Genomic DNA, 15,460 nt, shown 5'->3' with positions numbered 1-15,460 from the left:
CAACATTTATTACTGAAGTCGATTAATAAATAAAACACATTTAGAAGAAACAGTAGAAAAGATGTTGACTAAAATCCTAGGCTTTTAATTGGTAAAGATACTTAATTGAAAATAATGATCCCAAAACAAAATAAAATATTCTACCATTCAAACTAAAGAAATAGCATTAAATCTGAAAATGAATAATCCATTATAATTGGACCATTATAGAGTAGTTTCAATAAGCTGACATGAGTTAGTAGGAGAATAGTATTTTTGTTAGTGTGGGAGATGGGCCAGGAATTTGGTGTAAGTCTTACGCTCATCTGCACTCCGCCGGGAGAATAACTTCCATATCTTAAAGTAGGAATTGCCTAGAACAGTGTAAAACAAAATATGGCTGCAACAACAAAATGTGTGACAAACAAAACGCTGAGATCTTCTGCACTATGAACATGCTCCAATTTTAAGTTTAAATATAATTTTTGGGAAGAGATAACTTCATACTTGAAAATGAATTCCAAAGTGAATTCTTGTTCCATGCTTACACAGATGAAAACATTAAGATATTTGAGCTACTTAATATTTCACTCAATTTCAAAGGATTGAAAAGTTCATCATGAAATGACTGAAGCAAGGCAGAAAATCCCATGTGAATGTTAAACACAAATAGTGTAAATATTGTTAACAATTTTAATACACATCATTTCTTATGCATCACCTTGAACATCTAATAAATGAGAGAAACATCTATAAAAACAGTGTATTCCTAGGCAATCAATCCTGCCACCTTGAATCAAAATGACACTGTATCATTTCAAAGTAAAATAATGAATTACAAGAATTAGGACATTATTCATAAAACAATGTAAATTCAAATAAAAGTGTTACAAATAATTTCTAAATAACAGATATCAAAGCCCTTGTAACCATTACATAAAACCAGCATTAATTCAGTGCAGGCAACAGGAATATTAATCCAGTTTTTTATATTTTTCCAGTCGTCAAAGATGCATTTGTTTTGATATAGCAGACAGGAAATTGCCATTGTTGAAACCATATCACATTGAAGCAACAGATTAGACATGTTCACAAAATTTCCATAAAAGAATTGACACAACTTTGAAATTTTGGAAACCAGAAAAGATAACAGATAATACCAAACTAAATAAAGGAAACATGAACACATAAAATCAATTATGTATTCGACCAAGTGCATGCCCAGAGAAACATAATTTTGACAATGCAAAGTCAAAGCTTTGCATTGATGAGTAATTTTATTTACCTGCACATTTCTGCATGCTGGTAAGTACATTAATCTTGATCATGGCATCAAATCCAATTTTCCCTCACCTTAATGCTTTTAGCTTGATGGTTCATAAAAATAAATCACCAATATCAACAACTGAAGTCGGAATATACCGACTTAGTACCAATATAACTTCTTGGCAACCCGACCATGTGTTTCAAAAGACTTATGTCTTGACAAAATTGTATCATTTATCTATGAAGTATGTATGAAGTTGGTTAATGAACTCCTAAACATTTTATTTTTTGATAAACTGAATATAATTCTATTGAAAATGATTCACATGCTCAGTATGGACTATAGACTTACCAAGTCAATCTTCGACTGACATTTTCAACAAAAGCGGTATTATCTAGTTGTATTTATTACACTGAAATACTTTCTTCTAAAGTGTTAAACTTTTCAGACTATTTATATTAGAAGAATACACTAATGATATTAGATCATGTTCCAAGCCATTTTTCCTATGTTTACAGCAATTCAAGGTGTTTTGCTAGAGTGATTATTATACCAAACACATCTACTCTGAGGCTACACAGTATATGAGTAAATGTGAAATACATGTAGTTAGAGACTGAGATTATTGGTTACCTTTTTTCAAGAATAAAAAACAGCATTGATAACTTTCTTGTGATACTGTCAGAAGTGGCTGAGTTAGGCTGTGAACAATTCTGACTCTTCTACAAGATATGTCTGTATTAACTTATACTGAGTGATTTTATGAGATAAGGCTAACATTATGGCAAAAATAGCCAAGAAAACAGTTTGATTTAAGTTCAGAATATTTCACAAACAAGCTACATCCCAAATACCACATAGAACAAACCTTATTAATCCAGACTCTTAAATCACATCAGTTTCAACCAATTAATACTTGCTCGGAGAGTAAAGGTAAGGAGAACAAAAAATAATCATTACTAATCAAGAAGAAATTGCTTTGTCATGTCACATGTGGAACTGATGAAACAACAAAGAACAGAAAGCCGCGATTGTAGATACATGTACTTGGAGTTTTGTTTCTTTGAAGTCTTTGGAGAAAGTTTGCAATAATATGTATTTCCCATCAAATAGTTAGACTCACTGGAAACACTCATTATATATTATGTATATATATTTACTCAAAGACTGATTTCTTCACTATCTTGGGGGAACCAACTGCAAACCTAATGCAGATCAGTTGCACAAGGATCATGCATCAAATTGCTGAAAAGCATGTGCAAATATCATGCATGTGAACACTTGCATTTTGGTGAAAAGCTTTGTTAAGAATTCACCAAATTGACTAAATTATATTATTTCTTGAAACCATAACAATGATCTTTTCAGTGGTAGAAATTTGTTTTACCATATGTCAGTTCATACATAAACAGTATGAAATATTTAGCAAAATTTAGTTTAGAACAGCTACCTGAAGTAAGTGGCTACTAGTATATTCACACTAGTGAGTCTAAACCTTTCATGGGAAGTATATTTTTTCATCGCCAAATGTTTTTTTCAGTTGCATTTTGATAATTCAAATACTCCAGATGTGAAAATCACGCTAAGAATATTACTGTGGAAATGAAAACAAATACTCTATTTATATCCCTGAAAATCTTCTACTACAAATTTGCCACAGCAGACACATTTACAATGTTGTAAAGTATGTTGTTATATATATATATTGTCCATCGATTCCTAACTTCCTCATGTCATAAAATAATGAATACTTTACAAGAACACCATAATCCCACAACTATAACGGGCTGACAGAATCAAGTTCACTGACACTCTGTTGTAGGAGTTAACTGTCTGCATTAATAAGGTTTCATGTGTGCATGACTGAAGCACTGGTTCCGTTAGGTAAGAAGATGTAATGTTATTGGTCCTAACAGCTGTTACCTACTGACTAGATATCCCACCTATACTGACAACATCAAGGGAATTAATTAAGTATTCATAGGTCCGCCACTAAGAAAAGAGACAAGCATAAAGAAAAAAATGTTTGCGATGTCATTGCCAAAGTGGGTATCTATCCAGTATTAGAAGTTCCATTACTTAGATCATAGATAAACACTACTCAGTCCCACTGAACTATACATGAATATATACACCAAAGAGGATTTTCAATGCAATTTGTTGTATGACTGGCTTTATATACTCATTCATAGAACAGACTAGGCAACTATAAACAATGGAAGAAAATTCCTCATAGAACTTCTGCTCATTGCTAAACCTAAAAAAATATTGAAATATTTTTTTTGTCATAAAAAGTCAGGAAAATAAACCTATGATCCAAGTAATAGGCATAAAGGTTGTCTTAAGCAATTGAGTGTCTCTATAATGAAATGTTTAAGAAACAGCTCACCCAAAAGAGTGAAAAAACACTGACAGGTTAACACAAGAGACAGATTCACATTACTAATCAAAAAGGTTGTAAGAAATCAATAACAAAACAATGTCTAGTCACTCTTACTACAAAATGTTGAGGTTAAAGGCTGCAGTAAAGGAGTTTCACAATGGTGAAACCCTATAGCCACACTGACAGGTCAAGGAGGAGGGTCAAGGTCAAAATGTCAAGGCTACCTGAAGGAGGGTCAGATGAAGGTGCCAGATCCTTATCTTGCTGTTGCTTATCCCTGATTTTCCTAAGTTTACCACCTCGAAGGTCTTTTTTCACCCCGTCGTGAGCTATATGACAGGTGAAATTGTGAATATTTTACAGTGGAAAAAAAAAACCAACAAAAAAACATAACTCACTGTAGGTGAAAGAAAGCTGATCTAATACATGTATTATAATTGTGTAGAGATTCCATTTGCAAGCTGACATTTTTCTCCAGAATTGTAACTTCATTCGTTTCTTGTTATGACATTCTGTTCAGTAAATAGCATTAGCCCGTGACTCTAATGGGTGTCACATGACTGTCCATATTGCAATATTGTCACTGGACATTAGACATCTTTCAATTTTGGTTTCATAAAATCTCACAGCCTTTTAATTATTACTGCCATTGTGAGCAAAATTATTGCAAGTTTCCAAATTCTGAATTTCCTGTAATCTAAAATATTGGATTGAATTACTGATGGGGCAGTGAGATCAATAGCATTTGTTTTTGGTTTTTTGAAAAGTATTTTCTGCAAAGGATGAATAGGAAATTACAGGGCCAAGGTATTTTTAGATCAACATTCTTTCACTTTAGTTTCAAAACTTATTTTTTTCCTCTTTGCTCAATGCAAACATCACATGTAGCAAAATGTGGGGGTTATTTTTAATAAATCAGAACTATTAATACTCAGAAAATCCTAGAAAACAAAATGTTAGTTTTTTATATGATTATAAGCATATTTGAGACATTGTATTATTGTGGAATAAAAATAAAACAAAATTCAAAATTCACTTACAAATGCATTCATCTAAAACAAATGTTAAAACAACTCTCCTCCAAGATCTAATACAAACCATAAGATAATAATACAACAAAATGAACAACTGTAGGACTCAGATAGAGCCCAAAAAGAAGCAAAACAAACCCAATACAACAATACATGGCCTGCAAAGCAATTGAAACAAGTAAAAATAATACGTACAAAAGTACAGTGTTTCATCTAAAGACTGTACTAAGTATACATCTAAGAATAACAAACAACCAATGTTAGATATACTACCACTCAAACTACAAAAACCATGAAAAAAATCAAGCAGGCAAAGCATGCAAGCCTAACATGACACCGAAGCTCCCTACACCATTCCAAAACCATAAGCCTTAGATATAAACATAAGTGCTGTGCTGTGCAAGTGCTCAGTGCTTGTTTGAACATCACATAATTACTTTAACAGGGTTCAGAACTCATATGTATGTAAAAAATGCTTTAAGTGATTATGAAAACAATATTTATAATAGTTCAGTGATTTCAACCAAAACAAACAAAATTTTACAGTTTAATAAGGTTACATGAATTATTATTTTTATGTCATGATATGGAAAAGGTCAAGGCATGATAATGAGGGCCCCTTTCATACCACTGGAGATATCAAATCTTTAACTTTAGGAAATTGTTGCCAGTTTCATTTATTGCAATGGTCCTGGAAATAATTAGTTTACTAATGGCAAAATTTCCACACAATATTTAATTGCGAGTACATAAATAGGGATCAAACGATCAAAATAGGAATGATCTTTCAAACATTAGAAGGATAACATTAAACAAATACATAAACCCTAGATGACTATGTTTGCACTGTCCTCCATTTCCTTCCAAAATCAAGGACAAAGATTTTCTGAAAAATATCTCTTTTTTTAGTAAACCTTTTACATAATCCTTAAATTATTTAGATCCAAGGTGCAAAAAAGGCCCATAACATACTACATCCTTTAACTTAAAATGAAAAGTTCTCAAAAGGTAAAACAACATAAAAGCTAAAACATAATAACACAGTATCACTGACAAACATTAATTACATACATAAATAACCCTGCACGACACTGAACAACCATAACCAAAGGTGCAACAAAAACATGTGAAGTTCACACAAAACAACAGCCCACTTTCTCAAACAAACTGTGGTTAACTGGTGAGGGACAAAATGGTTTACCTCCTGTCACTTGCAACTGATGTGCAACGTACTGGGCTGCAAATGTTTGCTCATGGTGCGGACACAGCCCCTCCAGATTGAAGGGGAGGTTGCCAGGGATGTGTTTGTTGCCAGAATAGCGGAAATGAGGAACTGTCAAAGAACAGACTTGCACACTCAGAGCAATGAAGGGCAAGGTCAGACAGAGCAGGGGAAGATAACTCTATTATTACCTTCGATCACAGTTTAGAGTTGTTTCTCATTAAGAATATGTAAAAATTGAAATGATTTTGTAAAAAGTATTTGGGCATAATTTCCAACTAGGTTTTATTCAGATTCAAATAATTGTCCCACAACATGTCAACTGAACAAGTATCCATCAAGATATTGTATTTTCTTGTTTACTTCATACCAACACAAATTGTGGCAGAACTTATAATATGTACGATATATTCACCAGTTTGTATATGAGCTTATACTTTTGACCAAACATTTTGGAACCAAAATATAAATCAACAAAAAAAATCAAAACAAATTCAAGCCGACCAACCTAAAATATCAACTGGTCCGTCCTTGTAAGTACATTCCACCAAACTAACATGTAATTACCAACACAGTAAGTTAACCTCATTTTCTCTTCTTTCTCATCACAACGAAATGTAATCATCAAAGTTTGAATTTACATTGTGATTTCGATTTAAAAATGGAATTAACAAATCACTAGAATGACAGTCCATAGACTGAAACTTATTTGGCTCGATCCTGAGCTTTTCTTTTCCCAGTCAAACCCTCCCTGGGATGTCAGTGACATTTTTAATCAACAGGAAGACTAAGTCAAAGTTGTTCGGAGCAAGTATATGATATTTCAGTTTACTAAGACATAACAGTGGGCAATTTCAATCCAAGTGTAACAATGGCTGTGGTTCACACCACAAAATGAAACCATACACATGCCCACTTCACCATGCACTACAATACCACTCACATCTCTTAACTCGCAGTTCACATTACTTGACATTCGATTGACCCCCTGTTATTTTACAATATACTGTAGAGAAAAAATCAAGTGAGAGTCATAAATCAGGCTCTCATGAAATTAAACCATCTTTTGCCCTTGGACAGGATGCTGGGTTGTCATGGATACAATACCATTAAATGGTATTTTTAAAAAAGCCATCATGCATCAAGGGCTTCTGCACTATTGACTATGCAAACGGAAAGAGAAAGAAGAAAACTAAAATTTCAAAACCGATCAGGACATGAAGAATTCCATCACCAAAAGAAGAGAAGATTTACATGAGGGAAATGTTGGTAAGATGATTGTCAGATAAAAAGAAAAATCCAACACCTCTCAATATTCAGTAAAGGGAAATATGTTTTTTTACACTTGGATGAAAAATCTGCACTTAACTGACTGAATGTTCAGATTTAATTAGCGCCATGAACAAGGGAACTGGTTAAAGTTAGGAGATATTTATCAAAACATATTTTTTTCTTTTATTGCACTTTGTTCACAATGACCTATACACTGGCTAAACAATGTTTTACGTATTTAGAATAGAGGCTGAAGTTTCCCAATCCCTGACAAAAGATAAATCACTAAATAATATGTGACTAAGGTTAATGAACGTTTCATTCAATGTTTCAAAACATCCTACAAAGATGATGTCTGGGACATTTTAGCTAACATACAGATTCATATGATATCTCATCATTAATACATCATTGGCATACTGTGTTCTTCCATCACCTATGAATACATTCTCTTTTATCAGTAAAGAAGATATTATTAACAACTCAAACAGCCTCTTTCACCCGACTGAAAGACCAAACCAATGAGTGCTCATGTCACATAACACAAATGACAATATTTCTTGTTCCGTAAGCATAGGTGTGTTGTTTAATGCTGCACTCAGCAATATCCTAGCTACATGGCAGCTGTCTATAAATAATCAAGTTTGGACCACACAATCCAGTGATCATCATCACGAGCATCAATATATGCAACTGGAATATGATAAATGACCAACCAACCCAGTGACCTGGACCACCTGATCCCACTGGTTATCTCTAATGACAGTCACGGGTTGCTGAAGACCAATTCTAGCCCAGATCTTCATACATTGTTTTCAACAGCATACACAGAGTTTGAATGAGGCAATGGTACCATCATGTAAGTTCATGCACAGAAAAGGGTTTATTTTACTTAAATTAAAATACTTACAGCATCCTTAATTTGTCACTATAACAGTGCAAACCTTGTGCATTCATGGGTGATGGCAGGTACATAGTCTTTGAAAAACCATGATGTATTTTTGATAATGATATCTATGCAGGAAATGATTGAGACATAAAGAAATAGTACACAATGCTACGGTTAAGATTAAGATGCTATGATGCTGGTCAAGAGCAAAATGACCAGGTCAAAAAAATACCTCTCTTTGGATCCAGTTTGACAAAAACTGTGAGTGAAAATGTAAAGTACAATTATTTTCAGTGCATATTCAAGGAGGTGAGGAACTGTCATATTTTACTGGAAATGTTACTGATGGTGGAGTGACCAAGCGACTGAATTAGGATTTATGCTGCTTTGAACAGTTTTCCAAGTATATCATAAAAGATCATTAGGGAGCGAGTAAATTAGCTTTATGCTGATTTCAGCAATGCTCCAGCAATACTGTGGTGGCAGACACCAGACATGGGCTTCACAAATTGTGCTCATGTGGAGAAATGAACTCAGGTCTTGGGCATGACGAGTGAACCACTAGGCTTACCCAACCACCCCCTAGCAGGTCATAAACAGGCTATCTGAAGTGATATCAGTCTCACAAGTTTATCACTTAGATGTAACCCATGAACATGTGGATGGGCTTGCTATGTTCTTACTGGACAGGGATTTAGTGTGATATACCAACACTTTAACTGTCCATTCTAAGGGGAGGTCAGTGTTAATGTTATTTTGTGCTGGTATTCATCAATATTTCAACACCTATCAATCATGATTGACTGAGTTTAGCTTTACGCCGCAATCAGCAATATTCCAGCTATATGGAGGTGGTCTGTAAATAATCGAGTCTAGACCAGACAATCCAGTGGCCTGGAGTATTCATCTAATGTAACTCAGTTTGGATATGATGCCTTGTGTCAACCAAGTCAACAAGCCTGACTACCTGATTCCACTAGTTGCCTCTTACTGAAGATCAGTTCTAACCCAGATCTTCACAGGTCTATCAAACATGACTTGAGCCCAATTTACAGGTGTGAGTGAGTGAGTGAGTGAGTGAGTTTGGTTTTACGCCGCTTTTAGCAATATTCCAGCAATATCAATATTCTCACACATTGTACCCATGTGGGGAATCGAACCCGGGTCTTCGGCGTGACGAGCGAACGCTTTAACCACTAGGCTACCCCACCGCCCCCACAGGTGTGACCAAGTAGAGACATGTAAGTTTAAAACAAGAATGCAACGGACCAAACAGCATATGATGATCTCATGAAATCCATTCTTTACAGTTATACACTGTTTTTAAAAATTATTCATATGTTTTATTTCTACTCATAACAATGGTTCTCATGACAGACAGACAGGAAAAAGAAAGCCACAAAGTCACTACTACTTGTCTGTGTGGAATTTGTTAACACGGTTAGGGAAGCAGAATGTAAGAATGTAATAATTATGCAACGAAATTTAGTATTAACAAGTTAGTTACATAGGTGCATGTCTCTTTCTTTTCTAGAACTATGATGAAATAGTCAAGTAGTTTCAGAAAATGACACTGGAGATGATCAGAATAAATGTTAAATGACATCTTACAGTTTACACGATGAAGCAGTGATGACAACTTATGTTATATCATCCTACTGTTGTCACAACAGAGAGGAAAACAATTAACGTTATGTCATTCTTCTGCTGTCATTAAATGGTGTTGATAACAACTAATTATATTATCCTATTGTTCTTATAACAGAAAGGAAAACTAACATTATCTTCTGTTGTCATTAAATGATATTGATAACAACTAGAGTTATATTATCCTATTGTTCTCACTAAAGAAAGGAAAACAAGTAACGTTATGTCATTCTTCTGCTGTCATTAAATGGTGTTGATAACAACTAGTTATATTATCCTATTGTTCTTATAACAGGAAAACTAACATTATCTCATTCTTCTGTTGTCATTAAATGATATTGGTAACAACTAGAGTTATATTATCCTATTGTTCTCACTAAAGAAAGGAAAACAAGTAATGTTATGTCATTCTTCTGTTGTCATTAAATGGTACTGATAACAACTAGTGTTCTATCATTCTACTATTCTCATTATAAGGGCGACTCTCTGTTACTGCAGCATGTGAAAATACTAGGAAAGCAGAAACACCATGCCCCACATGGGCTGTTTACAAATGCAAGTTACGTAAAAAGAATCGTCGCTCTTGAAATAGTCACTTTCTTCATAGGAATGTCATGTGTAATCATACAAATTCTAAAGAATCCATCTTTTCAGTAAGTTCTGGAATGTTTTGAAACTACTATGACCCCCGACTGCCATTACATCTTGCATGAATCAAAAACTTCCTTAATCAAGCATAATCCTGTGACAAATGTAAGGTCGTTTGCATAGTTTCCATCTGAAAACTAAAACTGGAAGTGATGTATTATGCAACTTCACCCTGCACTCGGCAGCAAATTGTATGGTACATTTCAAGGCAGCAAAATTTTATTTTGTTACATTATTGCTACCTTGTATCCAAATAGATAGACGTTTCAAATGTTTTGGTTAAAAACATGACAATATTACTAATGTGAATGATATTCCTAAATACATTTTGATATTAAAACTAATAAGATTTGATATCTGTCTTAGTAAAAGTTTGACAGTGTCATTTGCCTGTACCACGTGTCATAGTAATAGCAATGCCGCAATAATAGAGAGTTACTTCAGTTTCCAGATCAATTCCGATTGGCGCGATCGTCTTAAATGAGTGGTAACAACATCAAGTACTGAGGTAATAGAGGGTTCCTTATGATAAATGGCATTGATGACGACTAATGTTCCCATGATTACAGGGACAATAAGTACTATGCCTTCCTTTCATTACCATGACAACAGGTATAAAACTAATGCTATGTCAACTTACTGTTCCCATGAAAGAAAAGATAACAACTAATGTTACATCATCTATTTTATATGATATGGGAATCACAGCAACCAATGCTATGCTATCCTTGTGTCCTTAAGATAGCAGAGACAACTAATATTATTATTATTATTATTATTTCCATGACACGTCAAGGATAACAACCAATGTTACGTAATCCATGACCATAGGGATATCATCTCATCTAATCCCACTGTTCCCATGGCAACTGAGATAACATCTCATCTAATCCAATGCTTCCCATGACAACAGGGATAACAACTAATGTTATGGCATTCCATTATTCCTAGGACAGAGCAGTGATAACAGCTACGGATATATTATGGAGGAGAGAATATCATCTACTGATGCTAATGTACCTGTTTTGGCATCCATTTTCACTAAAACTGCCATGGAAATCATGTGATACATTGATATCTAGCAGCCCATTGAATCACAAAAGATCTTATTAGCAAGTTTCTGGACTTCATATCAAAAACCTACAATTTAATATATTGAAGGAAAAAATTCTAATTCAAATCAGAAAATACAAAAGGAAAACAAAACAAAAATAAAATATATTATCTCATCTCTGATCCTCTTATTAAAGTACCTGAATGAATACATAATTTTTTATGTAATTCAAATGATGTTTATATAATTCCTGACCATACTCTTTTTGATCAATTAAAATGCAATAAAGATAACAAAAAAAAAAGCATCCTGAATTATTTGTCTAAAAAATCTAAAAAAAAGGAACAATAAAACTGAATGAGCAGAGTGTGCTTTTCAACTAAAGGCATTAAGCAAATGATATTACAGTTCTACCATCTGGTACAATCGAAATGGTTGAAAGTGCTGAAACTGATAAAAGATATAATCAGAACATAGAAGGTCAGTCAGTAATATAACTTAGATATGATAAGCAGGCAGTGCATATGATATTTAATACAACACAATTTGGAAAATGCATAATGTTTGGGGCATTTTAGATTCTAGCTTTCAATCTTATGAAAAACATTGTAGATTTCAATTATAGCATAATACATTGTTTGACAGTTGACTGACAAGACACATTTTAAAGATCACAATTTCTTTTACATACCACAGAAAGAAACTGCCATGCATAAATTGTGCCTATTTTGTCATGACTAAATACACTAACAATTTCACTTTAAGGAACAAACAAGTAAGTGATTTTGAATAGTAAGTAATCTTCAATAAGCTAGACAAATCTAAGGTTTGTCGGCATATCTAGTTCTTGAAAAAATGTACAATCCCTTTGCTATGATTTGATATATTACCATATTCGGGAGCCCTAAGGGATATCTGCATCTCACATATATAAACATAGGTATTTATCCTATTAAACCTTTGTAAACAAACTCAAACTGCTGGAACATACAAGGATATACTATAAGGACAAATGCCATAGGACATAAGAAGACAGACACTGGCGCCTTTATGCCGATATTGATTCATGATGCACAAACCTACTGCATTATTATCATATTCGGGAGCCCTAAGGGATATCTGCATCTCACATATATAAACATAGGTATTTATCCTATTAAACCTTTGTAAACAAACTCAAACTGCTGGAACATACAAGGATATACTATAAGGACAAATGCCATAGGACATAAGAAGACAGACACTGGCGCCTTTATGCCGATATTGATTCACGATGCACAAACCTACTGCATCAAACATATCAGCTGTATTGCTGGTTATAATCTCACCTGGTTCATTTAGGAGGGGGATCCCATTTCTCAGGTATGCTGCCGTCAAAGCTTCCAGGTAGTCCGACTAAAACAAGTCACAGTTGTCAAAGTCAATACAAATATATGTTGCAAAACAACAAAACACTGATTTGTTGAGTGTGTATTGATGTACTGTACAGATTACTCTGAAACAATGCAGCTTTTCCATTTCTATTCATGCAAGTTATTACACATATATCTCTGCTTTACTTTTTGCTTTACCTTTTGTTTACGTCATTTTTCTAACTATTGACTTCCATTACATTCAGATCTACTGAGTGAGTTAAATTTGGTTATTAACATTGTGATGAGCAATATTCCAGCTATAGAATGATGGCTGGTAATCAATCCAGTCTGAACCAGAGAGACCAGTGATTGATATTATGAGCAAAGATCCAAACTAAAGGGGTATATTGACACAATATCAACCAAGTCACAGCCTGATCCATTAAGACCAATTCTTGAACAGTCATGGGTTAACTAAATGTTACTTTATTTCAAATGGAAACTCTTGCAGATAAGATTGCAATCACATATAGTACTTTCCAATAACCATCTTCAAGTGTCCTTAGAAAACACCAAAGACACTTCTCTATTTTGTTGATGCTGATTTAAATACGTTGTTGATTTTGTTAAGATGGTCGGGACATGATTACTGTTGCAAGAACATGTTTTGTCTGAAAAAGTTGCACATTTGTTTTAAACATATTTTCAAAAGTTCTTGCTTCAAAACAGACTCCAGCTGTTTAGCCAAACCTATCATAAAGGAACACCAGTTTATCATAAATGATATAACAGGCATGTTGACAATACATAACCACATATAGAGCAACAAAGGACAACATAAACATGCTGACAACAGGAGCTGGGGTCACTAAAACAGTGGGAACAACTCTCCTGTTTTGAAGGGAAACTAGTATCAGAGTAATCAACTATCGACAATAGGGAGGAATGAAAAGTTTGATCAGTTTATATTATATAAAAACATGACATAGACTAGACTACAAGTTGCAAATGAACAACAAATGGAGAGTAAGGCCAGAGGCACTGAATACTTCTCTTTAGTAGAGTACGTAGTCCCAGTAATAGATAGATCATGATCTTCGAGCTTCACGCCTCAGAAAGATTCAAAACTCTGACTTCTTCAACCAAATGAATTTTCACTGGGATCATGATTTTTACACTTCACAAAATCTTTCATCTTACGAAAGATATCAATGCTACCCAAGGAAAACACATAAAGAACACATTTTTTATATTCCTTGGAACTTCTCAAAACAGGTTAAAGAACATCCATGTTTTTATCTCACTGAAGTTAAGCTGAAATGTCACGTAAAGGATTTGGTGTATTTCAACATCTTTTAGACAGTGCTGCTTACTTTACCTACTTTCAGTAAAGATAAACCGACTGGCCTTATAGCTCAATATCATATAAAGAGGAGTCAATGACACAAGCTCTGGATGAAAGTGGTTGTATATTCTATGGCTAAATGATTACCTCCCATGTGAAATTATACAGTTTGGGTGGACACACAGACCAGGCCTGTATTGGATTCACAGATACATTGGATCAATGTTACATGACATTCTAGCCTTGGTTATCCAGGGTAATATAGCTCTATTCTCTTACAACAACCCTTGACAAACCAGACCATAGCCTCTTTCAGAGTTACTGACAACAGTCATGTAACTTCAAGGGTGTGTATCATATGAACAGAGATACAATATACTGAATAAACAAGGCAGAGATTCATCGTCAGTACTAAATGTTCTTGTATATGCGACATGATAATCAAGGGTTCCATGTCCAGATGTCAGTGTTAGAAGTTGAGACTTCAGGTTTGTTAGACTGAATATAAGATAAGGAATCTCCATTTTTTCAAACACTACAAAATGTTCCTCCATCACCCATGAACACATGCAAGCACTTTGCTGAAAGAAAAAGGCCCAGTTGAAGTGGAAGGGAAGCCATTGAGCGTTGAGACAATTCAGAGCTCAGATGCACTGTATATACTCAACAGCAAGAGAAACGCAACTATGGCTTCTTGTCAACATCTTAAAGACAAGACGTAAACATGAATGATTACTTTCATAGGATTTCAATTTTTTTTGAATGTAGCGTTTCTTTTGCTGTTCAGTACATAGTGATCATGTATGTTCACGAGATTATATAGAGCTCAGAGGATGAAAGAAAGTCCATTTCATTTCCTTCAGACAGCTTCACAACAGTACCTCAAAGCTACGTGATCACAGCTGATGGAGGACAGTACTGCATAAAACCCATTGAGTATTGACAATATCAGCATTAACATAAAAAAATTGTTAAAAAACATTTACACATAGATACTGAAACAGATAAAAGTTGTTTGAACAGGTAAGTGTATAAAGCATTTGACAGGTTAAGATGTGATGAAATCACAAAAAGTTTGAGTTGATACACATATATTATATATGAAATATATATATGAAGATTGTTAATTTTCTATTAAATAGTTATATTATGTCAATAGCACCATAATCTGTACAGATTATTATGACTACTCATGTGGATGCACTAATGCATTAGCATGCATTATTCATATATGATTATGTTCAACAAGACACACTATGAAAGTTGTTATGCATGATGTATTGAGGAATATACAGCCAGATCATGCTACAGACACAGGAATACAGGTTGCCTCATGCAGGAACAATGTCAGCATTTTGAAATGTCAAA

The 15,460-nt window shown here is 34.1% G+C and overlaps 1 protein-coding gene across 4 annotated transcripts in view; it reads right to left on the bottom strand.

Annotated features, from left to right (window-relative positions):
* The window catches only part of LOC137261452 (cytosolic carboxypeptidase 2-like), a 90,455-nt gene that overhangs the window by 13,741 nt on the left and 61,254 nt on the right, over positions 1–15,460 (bottom strand). Inside the window, exons 26-30 of one of the 4 annotated variants that reach the window (XM_067799200.1) lie at positions 12,721–12,787; positions 8,276–8,302; positions 5,862–5,993; positions 3,854–3,958; positions 300–353 (exon numbers count right to left, since the gene is read on the bottom strand). In XM_067799200.1, the coding sequence (XP_067655301.1) occupies positions 300–353; positions 3,854–3,958; positions 5,862–5,993; positions 8,276–8,302; positions 12,721–12,787 (385 nt within the window). The remainder of the gene's footprint in view (positions 1–299; positions 354–3,853; positions 3,959–5,861; positions 5,994–8,275; positions 8,303–12,720; positions 12,788–15,460) is intronic. The other 3 variants (XM_067799201.1, XM_067799202.1, XM_067799203.1) reach the window with 3 other exon arrangements.

The sequence above is a fragment of the Haliotis asinina genome, chromosome 14 (assembly GCF_037392515.1).
Source record: "Haliotis asinina isolate JCU_RB_2024 chromosome 14, JCU_Hal_asi_v2, whole genome shotgun sequence".
Taxonomy (NCBI): Eukaryota; Metazoa; Mollusca; class Gastropoda; order Lepetellida; family Haliotidae; genus Haliotis; species Haliotis asinina.
The sequence above is the reverse complement of the archived record's forward strand: the minus strand, read 5'-3'. Positions and strand labels throughout refer to the sequence as shown.